At 41.0% G+C, this 21,716-nt stretch overlaps 1 protein-coding gene across 9 annotated transcripts in view; it reads left to right on the top strand.

The window, feature by feature from the left end:
* The window catches only part of DOCK3 (dedicator of cytokinesis 3), a 151,491-nt gene that overhangs the window by 38,452 nt on the left and 91,323 nt on the right, over positions 1-21,716 (top strand). For all 9 annotated transcript variants that reach the window (XM_079964392.1, XM_079964389.1, XM_079964385.1 and 6 more), the window contains exons 6-11: positions 3,498-3,646; positions 11,302-11,386; positions 13,548-13,589; positions 13,945-14,099; positions 16,785-16,866; positions 20,792-20,852. In XM_079964392.1, coding sequence (XP_079820518.1) covers positions 3,498-3,646; positions 11,302-11,386; positions 13,548-13,589; positions 13,945-14,099; positions 16,785-16,866; positions 20,792-20,852 — 574 coding nt within the window. The remainder of the gene's footprint in view (positions 1-3,497; positions 3,647-11,301; positions 11,387-13,547; positions 13,590-13,944; positions 14,100-16,784; positions 16,867-20,791; positions 20,853-21,716) is intronic.

The following is a 21,716-nucleotide window of genomic DNA, read 5'->3' on the forward strand; positions in this document are numbered from 1 at the left end:
GAGGCCCGCTGCTTTTAGATCACTGTAAAGATAATTAGCCAGGTAAAGGAGTGGAGAGGGTGCAGGATTACGTCACATGTTTGTTCCATGTTGAATTGCACCAAAGCTGTTGCAGGGCTTTAGCGTGCACACACACACACACACACACACACACACACATCATGTACTTAGCCCGGGCAATTTTCTGCTTTCCTCTAAAACAATGACTGAATAATTTGTTTCCTCCACAGCAAATGGGGAAAACCAACTGTCATAGTGTTCCCTCACATTGATAGGTTTTGTTTTTATTTGATGTGGCAAAATAAAATTGTTTAAGGAGCTTAATAAATTTCTGTTGAAATATACCAGTTACACTCCTTTTACAGAGGTCAGCCCCTGCAGTGATATTAAAAGATGTCAAAACTCATTGCTTGCGGCAACGTAGAAATTAATAAAGGATGAGGGATCTGTTACTTGCCTAGAAGTGAGTGTTACACGGCCCTTGCTACCAGATGAGTGACATTTTGCATGGCAGCATTAACTTTCCTTCTCTTTCACACTGTGGAAAGTGTTTCATCTACCTTATATGGCAACCACAAAACAAGCCAAGGAACAAATTAAAAATGCAGTGCATTATTTTGTAAAGACTGGTTGTTACAGGGAGTTGTAGGTCATAAATAGTCACTTTATATTCTGGGTGTGTATTTGTCACCTACAGCAAGAATTAGCAGGGGGTGGATAGGGATCTACTGGTAGATCTCTCTGAGTGATGCGCAGTAAATTGACTCCCAATTGTTTAGCAACTAGCAACAAAATTGCTTTTTTCACCTACATTAGGTAAAATGAGCAAAGGAATAGAATTTGTATGAAAGGACTGCAGTCACAGGTCATTTCTGATGCTGAATAAAAATTCTACATCCAGAACGTGCACCCTGTTTAATTTTAAGTGTATGTGGATTCAGTAGTGGATCCTGATCTAGTAAAGAATAAAGTTGATCCAACATGCCTAAATCTGTTTACCCCTGACCTACGGTGTTCCACAAAAAAAACCACTCCTTACATAACACCAGTGCTCTACAGCCCATCCTGGTCCCTGATCTTGTGTACTAGATCTGCCTTTGCTTACAGATAGACAGACCCCTAACCTGGAATAACCACTTTTACTAAATAACCACTTTTACTGAAGCACAATAGCAGGGACCAGAGGTTGCAGTAAACTCAGATGCTTTCCCCATGTCTACACAAGCAGGGCTGCTCCGAGAACATTTGGCACCAGCCACTGCATCAGGAGCTCATTTGCTTGCTCATCTTCCATTATGATGTATGCTGTCACCTGCCAACAATGCTTTTCTGTGTTCTGTATAGGAAAAGCAGGCCAGTTGCTACACAAAATAATAAACACTCTAACGTTAGAAATGGCAACATTCAGAAAACAAAGGGAGAACATATAAATCCCCCAGGACACTTTACTGCGGACCTGAAAATTGTCATTGTTCAGCAAATGGGGACTCCAGAATTATAATTAATCAAGGTTTGATTCTGTTTAGGTGCCAATAAAGACAACCGCTTCCTGTCTTACTACAAATGTTATTTAGCAAAGCTGGAATGATTGTTTTATCACCAACTATAGCTGTAGAGAATGATCACTCACTTTGCTTATGCTTATATAGAATTGTCACAAGTTGTACTTGTTGCATTTCATTGCCATTTGACCCCATCTCTCTCCCTCCCCCAATAATCCCTAGATCTGTCTCTCTGTGTGTATGCGCAATATATATTGTTAGAGGGTGGGTTTTGGGGGGGGTGTAGCTGGAATCTGTGAATGACATTTGTAAGTATGTTCAAGGCTTGCATTTCTCTCTGTATCCAGTGAGGTTTAAAATCTAGTAGAAGCTGTTGCTGAACCAGTCAGTCTCTTTGTAAGTTAATGGCCTTAGCTGACTGGCCAAGTGCTCTCATCAGCTTCTCAAAGAGTGAGCTATGTTGCCATAGCAACAACTAAGTGATGGTGCTCTCCTGGAAGAGGAGTAAGCATTTCCCCACTCCTCTCACCTGGCTGGATGATGTTTCATCCTAGGAAGGAGAACAATAGGCCAGGGGAATTCATAGAGAATTTAGAGGTTGGGAGATTGGTTGATGCTGGAGTCTGGAGAGAGAGTGACATGTATGCTCTGTGCTGAACCCAAAGCTGTGAGCTTGGGGCTTCCCTGGAAACCTAATGGGGAAGCAAGATGTTGGAGTGTTAATGCTGTCACAAACAAGATTAATTTTAACAGGGAGAAATGTAAAGTATTGCACTTGGGGGGGAAAAATGAGAGGCACAAATACAAGTTGGGTGACACCTGGCTTGAGAGCAGTACATGTCAAAAGGATCTAGGAGTCTTGGTTGACCACAAACTTGACATGAGCCAACAGTGTGATGCAGCAGCTAAAAAGCCAATGCAATTCTGGGCTGCATCAATAGGAGTATAGCATCTAGATCAAGGGAAGTAATAGTGCCACTGTATTCTGCTCTGGTCAGACCCCACCTGGAGTACTGTGTCCAGTTCTGGGCACCACAGTTCAAGAAGGACACTGACAAACTGGAACGTGTCCAGAGGAGGGCAACCAAAATGGTCAAAGGCCTGGAAACGATGCCTTATGAGGAACGGCTAAGAGAGCTGGGCATGTTTAGCCTGGAGAAGAGGAGGTTAAGGGGTGATATGATAGCCATGTTCAAATATATAAAAGGATGTCACATAGAGGAGGGAGAAAGGTTGTTTTCTGCTGCTCCAGAGAAGCGGACACGGAGCAATGGATCCAAACTACAAGAAAGAAGATTCCATCTAAACATTAGGAAGAACTTCCTGACAGTAAGAGCTGTTTGACAGTGGAATTTGCTGCCAAGGAGTGTGGTGGAGTCTCCTTCTTTGGAGGTCTTTAAGCAGAGGCTTGACAACCATATGTCAGGAGTGCTCTGATGGTGTTTCCTGCTTGGCAGGGGGTTGGACTTGATGGCCCTTGTGGTCTCTTCCAACTCTATGATTCTATGATTCTATGTGATCCCTGCATCCTATTCTCTAGTTGTATATTTCTATAAATGGAACCATATATTCTAAAGATGCCACAGTCTCCATTGACCATCCTTCAAAGGAAACCAAACCCTGGATAAGCACTGGCACTGCTGGAGTATCCCGCGACTCAGAGAGTGGGGTGCATATAGCAATATTGTTTCTTTCCTTGTGCATCTGCTGACTTGCGTTAACACTTCATGCATTTGATAAAGTGGACTAATACACAAAAACTTATGTTGCAATAAATCTGTTAGTGTTTATAGTTCCACAATACTACCCCCACCTCCCATGACAGGCTAATGCATCGACTCCTCCGGACTTAATTGTTTTTCCTGCAACACACATGCAATCAAAAGTTTTACATTTACTGTATATATAATATAGTTGGTTTTAAATCACCCAACTAAAGTGTTTATTTTTCTTTTTTTCTCCCACCACTCCCTCTCCCAAATAAAACCTTTACAGAAACATAAGATAGATCTCTTTTACAAACTGCGGCATGTGATGAATGAACTGATTGATCTTCGCAGACAGCTACTATCTGGTCATTTGACCCAGGACCAAGTGCGAGAAGTCAAGAGACACCTCACTGTACGCTTGGACTGGGGTAATGAGTAAGTATGAGTACTATTTTGTTTTAAAGCATTTAGGGTTCTTATGGAATAAAATGCTTGGAATGTGCTTGCTAGCAGCCAAATATGGATTTTAATGCCCTTTAAGGAGGAAAAGATGATGCAAGTAAGAATTGTGAAATTTCAAATTTTTTTTATCCTGATCCTAAACATGTAAATTGATGCATGAAGGTAAAGTCTGCTTCATTTTTGGTGTTTCCATTGCAAATTGTCAGGGAACTGCCATCGGAGAGTCAGGTGGTGGAAGGGCTCAAGGAGGCTAGGAGACCCTCGGATGCTGAGGAAGGAACCAGCAGGGGGAGAGAGAGAGTTCCTGCAGAAACTCAGTCGGAGGGAGGGCTCCAAGATACTTCCAGTGAGAACAGCGGAGAAGTCTCAGGACCTCCGCTGGGGACACCTACTCCGCGCAGGAAACTGTCACGCAGAGAATCCAGAAGGAGAGTTTCCGTTAAGGAACTCTTATGTTGGCGTAAATTCCGGAAGCGCCCACTGACGGATTCTGCCAGCGATTGAGGTAGCCATGCACCCCATGGCTCCGCGGTCTGGGAGAGTTTTTAGAAACTGATTGCATGAGTTGAGAACTCAACCATTTACGCACAAGCAGCCCCTTAACCCATAACACAAATGATTATATATGGTAAGCTCAGCAAAGGGCAGTGTGCTTATTGATGCTAGTGGTTTGTGTAACTTTTTTTTAATACTTTGTAAACAGCTTAGAAGACTATTTTGTCATTAAGTGGCATATAAATTACTATTTTTGTTATTAATAATTACTGAATTCCTGGGTTTTTGTATTATCATGCACAATATGTTTGCCAAATTTTAAAATAGTTTTGTGTAATGATTGGTGATCACAAGAAACAGAGAAACTGGATATAAAGGGAATTATCCCAAAACTTGCTTTGGCCATACACACATTCTTCTCTTATCTGTATTGCCACTGTTTCTCAGAGCAAACTTTTTCTCTTTTGTGTGAAAAACACAAGATGTGCTAAGACCTATCATTTCCCCCCTCCACACACACTCTCTCTAACCGCCCCCCCCCCCCCCGTGAACCTGAGAGGGTAGGAGGTCACCACAGAATGGAACAAAGAAAATAAAGCTGATCTGTTCCATCTTCTGATGAAATATGTTGCATCAGCTAAAAAAAGAAGGCAAACAGGTATACAGCACCTTTAGCAGCTAAGTACTATGCTCCCCTGGCAGACAGGACAAAAGTCATTTGAGCCATGCTCACATGGTGAAGCTGACAACATATTTGATGTTGTATCGACCAGATGTAGCAAATAGCAGGCAACAAAACACCATGGTTGGGACAACATGTAGTTGACATTATTGTGTTCCAACTTGCAGCACATTCCAGAGTTTGACATCAAGTATCCTTTGATGTTGGCAAACATCACAGTTAAATTGCAGCACGTGAAATTGCAACCACTTTGAAGCCAAGAAAAATAAAGACATTAACTATGTTTCATGCATTCATCAGGTGTGGTGGGGTCATAGAACATGTGTCAGGTGCATTTCTGACAGTGTCAAAAGCCTCAGTGCGTATCCCTGACACTACTATGATGCTAGTGGGAAAGTGTGTGGTACCTCTGTATGAGAAAAACAGTCTACAGTGCAAAGTCAATGAAGCAAAGCAGCATCTTTTTGCAAAGAAGTCATGATCATTGGAAAATATTCCACCAACACAGTTAGTTCTCAAAACACAATGTGTGTAATCTGTCAGGAAAGGAATGCATGGGCAGAGGGCCAACCTTAATTGCGTTGCTTCTTGCCACTGTGAAGTGAACTGCTTTTAGTAATAATTTGTTTAAATAACAGTAGTGACACAAACTTTTCCAGGGTAAACACATGCCACAGTTTTCCAGCTGATCTATAAAGTATGTACATAACCATGATTATATTTTAGACCAATAAAACAGTATCAACTTGCACCCATAACCAAGAAATTTGAAATTTTATTTTTGGGTTATGAATGTGATGTGATGACTATAAAACAATTTTTATTGACACTGTGTTCATAGTTTTTAAAAACAATTTCTAGCCAAACATTTTACATGTATTTATTTAAAGTGATGTTACATAGTTTTATATTATATTGTGGACATACACAACCCTTTCCCCCCCTCTATGAATATTCATTTTATATTTGTTATCAAATTCTGTTGGGACTTTACCATAATCACTGGTAACATTTTGATGCTGACAATATTCACTTATAGGCAAACAGTGTAGAAATCAAAGACCAATTATTGAAAGACAGTGGTACGTAGATGTGAAGATGTATCCATATCATGAAATGTTTAAACATTATCGCTGCAAGTTTGATGCTCTTAGCCCACAGGGCCTGACTTGTTCAGAAATTCTGGCTTCACTCTTCCACTAGGAACTTTCTTACAGAGCTTGCAGCAGCATATAGCAGGCAGAGACTTATGGTGGATCCAGCTCCCTGCCTCTTACTAGAGCTCAACAAGGCCAGCTAGGGCTTGAAGGACAGGAGCAAGGAAGGTCATCAGTGGGTATTGGGAGCCTTTGTGCTGAAACCTCCTCAGTACTCTCCCAGTGGGAGGAAGATGACCTCAGACCATCCCTTTGTGGGGGGGCATGACTTCCACAGTCACAGTCTGATGTGCTGGTTGTGGAACTATCCTGCTCTCATCCATTTCAAAGCAAACCAAATTCAGACCATGAGTTATAAAGGTGCCTTACTAAACTAGCCATAGTTTGTTATAAACATGGACAACATGAAAGTTGAGATCCAGGGAAAGAGATATGTAATGCAGGTAAAGTGCTTCTCCTGGCCATGTGGGGGAGGAGGGAAGAACTTGGAGCTGTTCCAGTTCTTGCACAAAGCACTAAACTGTTTGGTAATATGGGCTAACATGGCCATTATCTCTAGGGACTTTGTTAATTTATTGTGCTAATTTATTTTCAAGCAACATGTGAAATTAGCTGTTTTATGATTCTGAAGCCCCCTCTCTCATCATGTTCTTCCTTCACAACACCTAGCTTTGTTTTGGAGGGTATGTGTGGCTACAAGTACATCAACTCACTATTACTTGTTTGTTTATTAAAACCCAAACTCTGATATTCTGGGATAAGAAAGTGAAGGGGGGAAATACAAAAAGAAGAACCCTGACAGCAAGGCACAAAACTGAAATGAAATGAAATGTGACAAGGGTGCTGGTCTAGATGTAGTCTTCCCCTCAGCTAAAAGAACAAGGCTTCTGAGAAATAAATTGACAAAATTATACCAAGTGATTTTGTTTTCCATTGTAGCGTAGCTAAGCTCCTACTATTGTAACAGTCTTCTGCCAGAGCTGTTAGAGTTTGTTATAAAAATATTATAAAACAGGCCTAGGTGAATAATTTATAGCATCTCTCTTTGGAGGCATGACTGAGAGAAGTGGGTACTTTGATTAAAAGAACAACAAACCAACTTGATCACAATCCAGAAAGATTATGTTGTGCTGTAGCAAATTGCGTAACTAAGCACTGATTAGCTGTGTGCAGGGGAGAGGCCTAAATTCAGTCTCCCCCCTCACCAAATAGATCAGCCCTGTCAAAGCTGACAGTACCAATTCTCTGATGGGAAACTGTGTGTGTAGCTACAACCACTGGAGGTGACAGTCCATGTACTGCTGCTGTTTGCATTAGAGTTTCTTCTCTCTGTGTGTTTGTGTAAAAATGTAAGCCTGGACTGGGGCAAATAAATGGAATCTAGAACTTAAATCTTACCAAAATTTAAAGAATTTTAATTATATATAGCTAAGGATTTCAAACCTATGCATTTCACTGGGATTTTGAGCTTATCCTCATTACGTGGAAGTAGTTTTTCTTGGTTGCATTTGATTTAATTACGTGTTTCAGTTATTATTTAAAACATAAACACTGTTTTAAACACAGCTTTTTGCATTAAAATCTCCAGGCAGCTTACAACAAATAAAATAAGAAATGTTTACTATAAAACCGCAAGCTAAAAAGTAAAAAGAGATTGGAAAACGGCAGAGAAAAAAATTAGGGGGAAACAAGGGTTAAAACAAATAGGTTGGCAGGGCAAATGGTAAAAGAGAAGAGCCTTTGGAAACTGGTATAAGGAAGAGGACATATACATGGTTCTACTGATGGTGATAACATGAGGGACATGTTGGAAGCCTTTGGGGAACCATAGGCCAGAAATGGGGAACCTGTGTCCCTCCAGGTGTTATTGGATGAGAACTCTCATCACCCCTGAACATTGGCTATACCAACTGAGGCTGATAGTTCGATCCCAACAACATCTGGAAGGCCACAGGTTTCCCATTCCCTCCACAGGCCAATCTTCAAAGTGTTGAACAGAAATCAGTGCACATGTTCAAGCATTTGGGGCATGTACAGTACAGGCGGCAACCATTTTTTTGTGTTCCAATTGATGCATGACTGCTGGTCACATGGGTCCTTTTGGAACTGCAGGAGGGTATAACAGGGCATGACAGGGCGAGGCGGGTTTATGCATGCTCTGCCAACGTGTGCGGGGGTCAGGAACAGAACTTCCACGCAAAATGGTTGCTGCCTGTACTCTTAGAAAATACTTTTTTTTCTTTAGAGCAACTTCTGAGCTGAGAGTAGATGAACTTGCCTATCACTAGTTGAGTTGTAAAACTGGTGCATAAGAAGTAATCATTTTTTAAATCTTGCACTTGCTTGTTACATTCTCTGCTTCTTTTGAAATGCATATAATTGCTAGTCAAGTAACTGAATGTCACAAATACCTTAATAAAAAATGCTAAGTAATCTTTCTGGGGGAGAGAGTAAAGTGTGAACCCATGTTTGTCTCTCTTGCTTTTCATAGTGGCTTTTAATGTTTTGTTCAGTAAGAATGTATTCTAAATATAGTATATTTTAAGCTGAAAAAAATGGCCTTGTAATGTAGAATGTAGAGTACTTTTGTATACATTTTCTGAAAATACAGCAGGGAACTCTCTGGAGCAAAGGTTTTACTGTAAAATTAGAGCTGAAAAGAGTTGCAGAAGGATTTTAAATTAGATTGGTTGGAAGGATTGAGAAGAAAATCATTTATTTTGAATATGGAGTGCCATCATACATATTAAGCAACTAGTCCTTGAGTAAATAAAATTAATATAATCAAATTTTTATGTAACAGAATTTTGTCTTCAAGACTGTGCCAAATGAGCCAGTAGGAAAATATAGATGGGGTCAAAGAAGGTAGCTAGTTCAGTAGTCTGCTATAAGACATCTTCTGCAGATGCTACTTTTGCTCTTCCTTGAAAATCTCCAAGAAAGGAGGTCCTGTTGACTTTATGGCAGTCTGTATTTGTTGCTGCTGAACATTTATTCATTTGCTTTGACATGACATACAGGTAGCTTGGGGGCAGTTAGTATGAAGGATTAACATAGCATTAGTGAATGAGAATCCTTTGAGCTGAAAATCCATGGTGTTAGGGGATTTTAACTAAATTTAGCATATCGGATAAGGTTCAAAGGTAACTGTTACAGAGTCCATTTGTAGTGATTGTGATGAATGCTATTAAATTGAGGAAATCACTTGCATACTGATATTGACAACTCCAAAAGACTTTAAAAGTATGAGAAGTGCAATACTACAGTGGTGCCCCGCAAGACGAACGCCTCGGAAGACGAAAAACTCGCTAGACGAAGGAGTTTTTCGTTTTCTTAGCCGCTTCGCAAGACGCATCTCCCTATGGGCTTGCTTCGCAAAATGAAGCTTGCCCCGCAAGCTCCGGGGATAGCAGGGAAGCGCAGACCTGTCCCCAGACCTGTTTAAAGCAAGGGGCGGCGGGGAGAAGATTGCTTCTCCCCGTTGCCTGCCCCGCAATCTCCGGGGACAGAGGGGAAGGCGCGCTTTAAACAGGTCCGGGGACAGAGGGGAAGGTGCACGCCTTCCCCTCTGTCCCCGGACGGTCTCCATAGGAACGCATGGATTGATTTTCAATGCATTCCTATGGGAAACCGTGCTTCGCAAGACGAAAAACTCGCAAGAAGAAAAAACTTGCGGAACGAATTAATTTCGTCTTGCGAGGCACCACTGTATTTTTATGAGAACAATCATGTCCCCCTTCTACTCTTCAGGGGAAAAACCTATGCATGTCGTAAATTGATGGATAATTAAACAATTTATGGTCTTTTAAACTGTGTGCTGTTATTGTTTTTGTTTGTTACTATGTTGTGTATTTTTGTGTTTTTATATTGTAAACCACCTTCTCAGATGAAGGATGGTATAGAAATTTAATTAAAAAATAATAAATGGATAAGAAGCGATCAAAATAATATTAAAAATATCCTGCCTTTGCCTCAGTGTTATTCTTTGGAGGCACACAAATTAGATGTAACGCGAACATGTAGCAACATTTGAAGCATTCTAAAATTTAAGCCTTCAAGTTGTTGACAGTAGAGAACACAGTTTATACCTAACTCACATGCACAAATGAGCAGATCCCATGCCTTCTTGCTTCTGTGTTCACTTCCAAAAAATCATCAAGACGCTCTCTATAGTCACTGTGCTCATTATGTGTATCCTGTGGGAACAAGCTTTTTGTGTCCAAGTTTCCTTCTCCCTCTGGAACTACACTTTAATTGAGATGGGTGCTTCCAGCAATCCCTACTCCAGCTACGCCCATTTCAATAATGATCTAAGTCCCTTTCAAGCCTTCATTTCAGAGGCACTGGGTTGAAAGCATTCCAGTTCTGAATGCTCAGAGGACATAAGTATCTGTTATTGTGATGCACCATTGGATCAACCACATAAAAAGTGTAAGACACATAACAGATCACCTTACACTTCAAATGTTCTGACTCCAGACTCAGCACTAGACCCTGCCAGGTGAGACTACCACGAAAGTGGTACAGGCTCCTAACATACCAATGTTATCTCAGACTTTCACCACTCTAGTCCATATTAGACAAGCATTGTTCCCTTGTCCAGCCTAGGCCTGCCTCAAAAATGTCACTTATTTTTACTGATACAGAAATCATTGGCTACAACTACATCACAACAGGGGTTTTCTCCATCCTACGCTTTGCTTCTGTGATCGAGTTCTTGAACCAAGTGCGTCCAGTACAAACTTTCCTTTGATGCTTTTGGTGCTATGAAATGTCTCTCTGCAGCCACATATATGGGAGAAGCCAAATCATCTGTGTGAGGCCAAAGCTTTAGAATATCCACTCTGTCTGACCAGCCATTAGCTGCAACAAGCTCCATAATGCTGATGCTATATTATGAATGTTATGAAAGGTATATTTGTAATACGGTGGTACCTCTAGTTACGAACTTAATTCATTCCGGAGGTCCGTTCTTAACCTGAAACTGTTCTTAACTAGAGGCGTGCTTTCGCTAATGGGTCCTCTTGCTGCCGCAGCACCGCCGACACATGATTTCCGTTCTCATCCGGAGGCAAAGTTCTCAACTTGAGGTAACTCTTCCAGGTTAGCGGAGTTTGTAACCTGAAGCATTTGTAACCTGAGGCATTTGTAACTCGAGGTACCACTGTAATTGTATTGGGGGCGTTAAGGTTTGCATAGTTTTAAGCATGTGCCTTATTTTCAGTTCCCAAGTAATTACATATACTACATAAATACATTTTATTGATGATTATCACATTTTTCCCCCTTCACAGGCATTTGGGCTTGGATCTTGTCCCACGAAAGGACTTTGAGGTGGTGGATTCAGATCAGATAAGTGTATCTGATCTATATAAGATGGTAAGATGCCTTGTTCTTTGATAGGATGAGGATGAAAGGTCCAGAAGGTAGCAGCACAGGAGCAGGCCCTTTTTTCCAGTTCCCTGCAGTGCTGAATTCTTTTTGCCCAACGTGGAGCTTGAACCCACATCCCTGAGATTAAGAGGCACCACTGACTGAGCTTATATTGTGGGAGCCTGCCATCATTTTTTTTTGCACATAGCTGGGCATGTCCTATGGATTTGAAAGGGACTTGGCTTCTCCTACACATCTGTGTATTAATGTTGTGTTGGATTAAGTTGAGAATTGTGTCGCATGTTCCTGGGTAAGTTCCCATAGGATTGCAGCAATTGTTCTATGTTGCTGGGTTTCAGAAGAATGTCTTAGTGTTTGTTGCAAGGGATGAGAGATGGTGCACTAATTGAGCTTTTCTGCAATCTGGAAATGTGGATACAATGCCCTGGCTATTCTCTCCACTTTTGGAAAGGATGGACAGATTGGTCAGTGGCTAATAATCCTGATAGCTGGATGGAATATCAATGTTTAGAAGTAATAAATCAACAAACATGGAGTGCTTATCACCTTTATAACTTGCTTGTGAGCATCCAGGGGCATCTGGCTGGCAGCTGTTGGAATGATAATTCTTTGCTAGATGCACCATGGTTTGGCCAAGGAGGGCTGCTCCTATGTTTGAATTCTGTGTGGCTTTGATCATGTGCTATGGAAATATTTTTTTATATTCCTAGGTTTGAGAGATGGAGGATTATTTGGGTCTCTCCAAGTTTTAGCTTCTGAAACCTAGTAAAAAAATAGTATCAATGATATCCCACATTACAAATATCTAAAAATTGTAGAATAGATAAGTATAAAACAAAATATGATTAAAAAACACATTTGAAACCGTTTCAATTTGGATTACTTTTTAAATCTTACCTCTGGAGATTAAATAGGAACAGTAGGAGACTTACTGTCAATTTTCTGATTGTTAATGTTAGCCTTCAGCATGAGATGCTTTAAAAACAGGATCAACCTCTGTTAGAGAATTGGGGCGGCTACTCCTTTTTAACACAAACATTTTACGTCGTGTTGACTCAGTCGCTACACTTTTCATTTGAGGCCATGTTCTGTGTATAACAAGGAATGGTTTTTTGGTAAAGCAAATGTAAATAGAGCTACGGTAAGTAGTGGGAGGCTGCTCCTGTACTTTGTCATTCCACTGCAGGGGGATGCTGAATGGGAGGGTGCATAGAAATTAGATTGGAGAGAAGGACGCTTGTGAAGTAGCTACTTGCAATAAATAAGTACCTATTTTCACAGGTCCTGTGTTAGCATGTTTTAAAAATTATTATTTTTTAAACAGGGAGATGAAACTACACAAAATTCGTGTAACAACAACACTATGAATAAATTAGCCAGGGATCATCTGCAGAAAATTAACCCAATAAATCAGTACAAAAAATGCACAAGAGTGCACAAAGCATGTTGCAAAGCACCAACCTTGCAGAAATAAGCAGATTGAAACATTATTTCACATCGTCAACAATATGGGAGCAGCCCAGATGGGCGGGGTAGAAATTATTTATTTATTTATTTATTTATTTATTTATTTATTTATTTATTAATTATCTCATGGCTAAAAGGCTTTCAGGGTGTTGTTTGGATGAGTAGTCAGCTGTAATGTTTTCTCTCTGGTCAGTTCTGTGCTTTGTGTGTAATGCTGCTACATTGTATAGAACTGGGATAGCACTTGCTGGTGCAGGAGAGCTCTCTGTTTTCCCAGCCAGTTGCACCACCATGAAATCCTATGTTGGTCTAGTTCAGGCTTCCACAACCTTGGCCCTCCAGATGTTTTTGGCCTCCAACTCCCATGATCCCTAGCTAGCAGGACCAGTGGTCAGGGATGATGGGAACTGTAGTCTCAAAACATCTGAAGGGCCGAGGTTGAGGAAGCTTGGTCTAGTTAGTACAATTGAATGATGCTGCACTTTGATTTGGTACCTGGACAGCGCTAAATCATGAATGCTTCTGTGTCAGCTGATAGGAGCTGGTCTTTAGTATACTACTGCATCTTTTTAAAACAGATCTGAAAACAATGGGAAAAAAGTGTTTAGCCATGTGTGGAAGCAACTTTGAACATAAGTAATGCAGCATGTCTTCTTTCTTTTTTCTTTTTCTTTTACAGCATTTATCTAGTAGACATAGTGTACAACAGAGCACATCACAGGTAAGATAAATTGCAGAAGGAAGCCATATCTCTTCTACGCCGTAAAATAATTCATAAAAATACTGTTTTTTATTGGTATTTACAACTGTTCAGGCCTACCAGTATATTGACTTTGTTTTACGTTTTTTTGCAGCAACTTTAATCAAGGGTGTTGACTCATATACAATTTGCTTTATTCTGACAGTATTTTGGTGAGGGATCTAGGCACTACATGTGGATCGGTGCAGATAAAATGATTAGGAGCTGTGTATATATTCTACCAAGCAACTTTCATTTTAAATGGTATCAATGAGTATGAAACTATTAAATATATGTCTAGAAAATGAAGTCCCTTTAATTTCTTTCTCCAAATTAGGTAGATACAATACGCCCACGTCATGGAGAAGCATGTCGCCTGCCAGTACCTCACCACTTCTTTCTCAGTCTAAAAAGTTTCACTTACAATACAATTGGAGAGGATGCAGATGTATTCTTTTTTTTGTATGATGTCCGGGAAGGCAAACAGATCAGGTAAGTCAGAATCAGACCCCTTGCTTGCTTTTTCTGAGCACGTAAAAGATTGCTGGTCCTTTGGTCAGAAATCTGTTTTTACATCTATAATATTGTTAACTCTTTTTGTGGAACTAGAGGTCTTGTGAGGTCATGGAACTAGATTTCAGAGGCCTGCCTCTGAATTTTGGGTATGAAAGGAGAAGCGAACTACTCCACTTTATTAAAGAGTTGTAGAAGCACTACAAGGTAATTACCTTACTTAACCCATTTTTAAGGATCTAAACTTCTGCCTATAAAAGAAAAACACAACATTTTAATTCTAGCTAAGTCACTATAACTATTGTAATAGAACATGCTGTAGTAGTTTACTCAGTATTGTTTGAGAACTATTTTTCAAAGTCTGACTTATGCCACAATTCCAGCACCTTGGAGAGCTCTGCTTTTTCTCACTTTAAATTGATGCTCTGCCTTTGCAACCCTGCTAGCAGAGAGAAACTTTACCCTTTTGACAAGAGTATCTCTAAAAGGATTGCCATGGGTCCAGCACCAGCCTGTAAGGGCAGTTAATCCATGTTCACAAGGGGTTCCCTAACATAATTCTTACTTTTACTATGGCCAACTAGTTTTCCTCAAATTTGTGGAAAACGTCAACTAATAAGTAATAGTATTGGTAAGACCCTGTTTTAGGTTTTGCATTGTTTACAGTAACTATTTTTGAGCAGTTCATTCCGATCTCCAGAATTTGTTTCCTTCAGGCTTCAGGAAAGCATAACAGTGCGAAAAGGAAACTCTTTTAATTCATTTGATAAGAAGAACCAAAACTGATGTGAGTCCAGCTGGAGTTGTTTTTGATATGGAGGAAGTGAACATTTGACAGGGTGTATTTGTTTAGTTCAGAGAATTATAAATTTAATAGAATAAAGCAGCTGTACGGTATATTACTTCAAACAGTTCCTTTTTGTTACAGTTGCTTATGGTCAGTAAAACAATTGACCTATGGAATATGCTGCCTAGGAATATAGACAGATTTTCTAGATTTTGAAAAGTTAGATAAATATATATATAAACAGTTAACAGAGCATACTGAATCCTGACTCAGTGCAGAGTATGGGGTTAGAGAACTTATGAATTCCTGTCTTTCTCTGTTATTTTGTAATCAATTACCGTATTTTTCACCCTATAGGACGCACTGGCCCATAGGACGCACCTCGTTTTTTTGGGGGGGGGGGGATGAATAAAAAAAAATTATTTTACCCCCAGCCCCCAGAACAGGCTGCCGCCTGCAAGCAATGCGCGCCCGCGGGAACTCCCTCCGGGCGCGCAAGGCTTGCGGAGACCTGCGTGAAGCACGGGGCGTCCTCCGGAGGGCGCCCCGTGCTCCGGGCTGCAGGCTGCTGCCCGCAAGCCTTGTGAGCCTGCAGGAACTCCTGCCGGGCTTGCAAGGCTTGCGGATAGCTTCCTGAAGCCTGGAGAGTGAGAGGGGTCGGTGCACACCGACGCCTCTCGCTCTCCAGGCTTCAGCGAAAGCCTGCATTCGCCTCATAGAACGCACACACATTTCCCCTTCATTTTTGGAGGGGGAAAAGTGCGTCCTATAGGGCGAAAAATACGGTATTTTCTTTTCTTAAACAAATTATTGCAATTTAGTGGCAGAGTGCTGCATCTTTTTAACTTCCCAGTTATCTCTTTAACTTTCCAGTTATTATTCACTTTCCAGTGAATAATTTATACTATTTTGCATAAAACAATTAACAAAATTATTTTTATGTCTAAGATTGAGTGTAGGGATGTTAAATTCTTATTAGCCTAGTGCTATTCCTATATTTCATCAAATGTAAGAAGATATTAATTCATTCCCACCATGATTAGTGAGAAAGTACCTGGAAGTATTGTCAAAAGAACCATTGTATTTTCAATGTAGCTATACAGTTTGATGGTCGATGAATCTTGACATGAGCCAACAGTGTGACGCGGCAGCTAAAAAAGCCAATGCAATTCTGGGCTGCATCAATAGGAGTATTGCATCTAGATCAAGGGAAGTAATAGTGCCACTGTATTCTGCTCTGGTCAGACCTCACCTGGAGTACTGTGTCCAGTTCTGGGCACCACAGTTCAAGAAGGACACTGACAAACTGGAACGTGTCCAGAGGAGGGCAACCAAAATGGTCAAAGGCCTGGAAACAATGCCTTATGAGGAACGGCTAAGGGAGCTGGGCATGTTTAGCCTGGAGAAGAGGAGGTTAAGGGGTGATATGATAGCCATGTTCAAATATATAAAAGGATGTCACATAGAGGAGGGAGAAAGGTTGTTTTCTGCTGCTCCAGAGAAGCGGACATAGAGCAATGGTTCCAAACTACAAGAAAGAAGATTCCACCTAAACATTAGGAAGAACTTCCTGACAGTAAGAGCTGTTCGACAGTGGAATTTGCTGCCAAGGAGTGTGGTGGAGTCTCCTTCTTTGGAGGTCTTTAAGCAGAGGCTTGACAACCATATGTCAGGAGTGCTCTGATGGTGTTTCCTGCTTGGCAGGGGGTTGGACTCGATGGCCCTTGTGGTCTCTTCCAACTCTATGATTCTATGATTCTATGATTCTATGGATCTCTGAATAAAGTTCCATAAATGTTTAGAAGTTCTGACCAGGATGTAGTATGAATGGTATGTACTATTGGTAATTCAGTGTTTTCTTATCTTTTGTGTTTCAGTGAAAGGTTTCTGGTACGCTTAAACAAGAATGGGGGCCCCAAGAATCCGGAGAAGATTGACAGAATGTGTGCACTTTTCACAGTATGAAACACTTTTCATTCTCTTTACCATTCAGTGAGAATGTTTTGCAGACTGGATTCCAGTGTGGCATATATTTTGTTCTAATCACACCATAGTTTGAGCATCCAGATATCCCAAAGGCAAATATGATTTTGACCTGTTTGTATACTTCTGTTTCACATATGTGCAGGACTCAGTTTCATAAGTATATTCCCATTCCTATGGTATAGCGGTCTCATGAGACAGAGTAATGACCCTAACCATGGTTTTTTATTTCAGATCCTGATTTTACTCCAAATAAAGCATACTGCAGGCAGATGTGGGTTCAGCAAACCATGGTTTAGCTATTAAACCATAGTTGCATGTCACATCTAAATCCACCCTGATGGTCAGATAAAGGATGTGGGCTATGCTTGCGTGGAATAAGGTCTTCTCATGCAAGAAAACATTTTCACTCCCGCCCCCAAACCCCCTAAACCTGTTCTGGGGTTCCCTCAACTGCAGAGCAAATTTAGGGGGCATGGGGTGCACAAAGAGGGAGTAAGAGAAGCTTTGCTGTGCAAGCGGACCTCATTCTATGCACACACCAATTTAGTTGAATCCCTCCCCAAAATTATGCTTTATATCGAGAATCATAATTATATACTCATGGAGTAACTCCTCTATTAGGAAAGGTTCCAGTGTTTGAGACCTTTTGGTTCAGAGCAAAGGTGAGTAAGAGATGACATGATAGAAGTTTATAAAATTTTGCATGACGTGGAGAGATAAATGTTCTTCTCCTCTCATAACACCCAAGGTGGACATCCGATGAAGCTGAATATGCAGGCAGATAAAATAAATTCTTCTTCAAACTGTGCATAGTTATACCATGGCACTTGTTCCCACAGGAGGCAGTGATGACCATCAACTTGGGTGGCTTTAAAAGAGGACTGGACATATTCATTGAGGATAAGGCTATCATTGGCTATTAGCCATGATGGCTATGCTCTGACTCCAGAGTTGGAGTGCTCTTGTGCTTCAGTTCTGCTTGAGGGTTTCCCACAGTAATCTGGCAGACCAATGTGAAAACAGGAAGTTGTAATAGATGGGACTATAGACCTGGTCCAGCAGGCTCTTCTTATGTTCTTATGCTGAATTTGAAGTGAAAGGCTAGCGTGAACATTTTTTAAAAAATTATTTGTACTGTGATAAATGAGCATTAGTAAATTAAAATTAACTTCAAGAGTGGATGTGGAAAGACTCGTTTTCCTGCTGCATTTGTCTTTCGTTTGTCTTTTGTTTTGCCTGTTGATTTCTAATGAAGCATGAAATGAGAATGGTCTTTTAGTTTCCTTCATGTGTTTGTAGACAAACACCCTTTGAAAATATCACTATGGTGAAGGTAGTAATTACTTAGACTATATTTACTGCAGCCAGTACTGAGAGCAGTTGCATAAATGTGTTTTGATTTCAGCCTCCAACAAATGGAGCAGGGTTGTGTTTTAGACGTTTTTATGAAGCTTTATTTCTCTGATATTCCTTTCTTCTTTCTCTGTAAGGATGTTATTGCTATTGGACTTCTGAGGTAGGGAAGCTCAGGCCTGGCCACCAAATACAGTTTTCTATCCCACTCTGTTTGGCCCTTGGAATTCACCACAGGCCACACAAACCTCTCCCAATGTCACATCTCTCAATGGCCCTGCTTTACACCTCCAATGTTTACATCAGGCTGGATTGTGTTTTTGAAATTTAATAATGTCTCTCTTGTCTGGATGGAGAATAAAGGGGTGTGGGTGTGTTTAGAAAATAGCTTACTGTTTAAATGCAAAATTTATATTCGTTAATCCACCCAATTTTTGCATCATTCCCTATCCTCGTGGCTGTTGGAAGGTTGCCCAGAAAGGAAACATAGCCCTTCGGCCACATCTTCTGCAAAACCACAATTTGAGATCATGTCTGTAAATGTACATAGTTTTTCTGTCGGTCTTGACAGTTTCACTACTCAGCAGTCTCTTCTTTTACCTTTGCGTCTGTGATTACCTCACGCAGCCAAAAATTAATAACTTAAAATAATTCTATGCTATAAATGCCAGCTCTTTAAGCTAGCGTTTGATATCAAAATAGTAGACCCAGAAATCTGAGATAAGAGCCAGATGGGGCGAATTGGAAGGGTACATTGTAGACCTTATATTGCAAAACCCAAGCGCAATGGTGGTTCTGGGAGGCGACCTAAATGCCAGACTAGGCCCGAGCAACCAGACCCTATATACATGGTTCAGTTACACAAACCAAGGCCCTCTCACAATGCGAGCCTCAAAAGATCAAACAGTCTCTACCTAGCACAAATGACCTTAAAACTGAATCTTCACATTCTAAATGGTGCCTTAGGAAAGAACTACCCAGCTGAGTTCACGTCTTGAATTAGGATGAGCGTCATCGACTATATAATTGTCTCTGAGAACCTTCTCCCACATGCAAAGAACCTAGAGGTCAAACCAAGATTTGAGAGCGATCATTTCCTGGGCTCACTCCAAGTAGGGGAGCTAAATCAGAAGGTCCCTGCTGTAACCAACTGTCAGGCTGTTGTAATGCCAGTGGAAGGAACCCACTGCCGAGCCAAATGGACTTCTCAACTAAATAAAAAAGAATCAAAATGGTTGGACTCAGTAAGCATGTGGTCAATCCGAACCACCCTGATAACAGCTCAATCCTCTGAGGCCCTCTTGATGGCCTACAAGGACCCAACCCAAGAATTACATTAGCCTCTCAGCAATAGTCACAGAACTGACAGGAGATACCGAAAACACCACTCAAAGCCATGGTTTGACAAGGACTGTATCAACGCCCAAAAAGCCCATAACATCTCATACCAAGCCTTTACCTCCAATACAACCCAGCGGGCGCAACGGATCTCCTATATCACAAAAAGCTGAACTGGAAGAAAAGGAAGCAACAAAAAAGAACTGGACACGGGTTATTCAAGCAGCCAAACCCTGCCCTTTTCTGGAAGACCATAACATTCCCCCATACTAGTAGTCCACCAATGAGAGACTATCACATCTCGGCAAAGACCTAGAAGACACACTTCCGAAAACTACACCCACCCCCACACCCACACCCCGTGCAACACTGGAACTGGTACAATCTAAATTTCTAAGATCAGGCCTACAAGTGCCCCAAAATGTTTCCAATGCCACCCTACACCTAGAAACTGGACTGGTAAGAATTGAGGCTAGAGTGTGGCTTGCCACACTTAATTACTGGCTGAAACTATCCTTCCCATGTGGCCTTGCTCCCCTAACTATAAAAGATGACTTCCAAATGTCTTGGAAATGAGCAGTGCTAAACAAATGAACAACCCTAGGTTTTACCCTGTAAATTTTACTTGACATGGGATACGAAAAAGCCAAAAATAAACCAACCAGACAGCATATGGAAGACATATAACGCCAAGCAGATCTAGCCAGATCCCCAAATTGTTTCATCAGTGAAACAAAAAGTTACCTCAATTCCCAAATGCCATATATGACCAACCTAGAAGTACCAAAACAGCGAAGGGCATTCACTTTGGCCCGCTGCCAGGCACTCTCCTTAGCTATCCAGGAAGGCCGTTTTAGGAAGGTACCGTACGAAGAGAGGAAATGTCCTGTGGCTCAGGGCAGCTAGAAACTACTGAAAATGTCTTCTTCCACTGCCAATATTATACAGACATATGAGTCATTTTCATCCTGCCACTACTATACAATTTCCCTGGACGGACAGAGCAACTCTATACCTCCTTGCTACTTCAGGGAAAACTAGGGTAGAAATCCTCCTTCAAGAGGCGGATCTTTTTCTACTCCAAGCCTTCACTTCTTTATGACAAAGATAGAAATGTGTTGAGGTAGTTTTCTGTTTGAAATTAGAATATACTTGTAATATAAATGTTTTTGACAATGATTTTTACTTTCTCTCCCAATTCTGTTAGGATCTCAGCAGCAAGGATATGAAGAAAGACTTGTACATAGTTGCCCATGTAATTCGGATAGGTACAGTACACTTATTGAATTTATTTTAGATTTTTATGCACAATCTTTGGGCATAGCTCATTGTGGAAATGCATTATATATATAAATAAACTAAACCAGGCAAATCAATCAGTGTAATCTTGTTGAGTACAGCGATTATGTGTGAGTGCATTTCCATAGGAAGTGCAGCTTCAAAGACCCAGGAGTTGCACTATTTCATAACAAATTGTAATTGCTAAACCGTCATTTCGGCAGAAGTGCAGATAACAGTACTTTTTGTGTGGAGTAAGACATAGCTATTGCAGCAGGTCTGACCAGTCCAGCAGGTCAGGTTCTAATTCGTAACTTGCTGTATATAAAATCTGTAGGACAGGGATGGCCACCTAGCAGTCCATGAGTCACAGGCCCACCTTCCCCACCAGGGGTTAGGAACCAGATATTCCCATCAGCCTCAGCCAGCATAGCCATAGGAATTGTACTCCCAACAACTTCTGGAGGACCTTTTACTAATTGGGAGCACAACAAACTGTGGCTCTTGGACCATTGCCTGGCAGTAGTTGCTCTCATTTATTTGGATGAGTGCCTGCATGCAAAAGAGTTTTATGCTGCTTTCAGTTAAGCAAGTGCTCCTGTACATGGTTACATGTTTAAGGTTTCTGGTTCAATCCCTACGTTTCCTAGTTAAAATATCTGAGGTAGCAGGAAAGGTCTCTAGTGGAGGCATCAGAGGAATGTCCCCAGTAAGAGTAAATGGTACTAGACACCTTTATCTTATATGTGCCTTCCCTGACAACACGTATCAACGCCATGTTGATAGGGATAGAAGGGCATGGGCACTCTCAGGCCCAGCTGCTAAGGTGGCAGGATGTTGGATTTCTGATTAGT

Source organism: Podarcis cretensis, assembly GCF_951804945.1.
Source record: "Podarcis cretensis genome assembly, chromosome: 2".
NCBI lineage: Eukaryota > Metazoa > Chordata > Lepidosauria > Squamata > Lacertidae > Podarcis > Podarcis cretensis.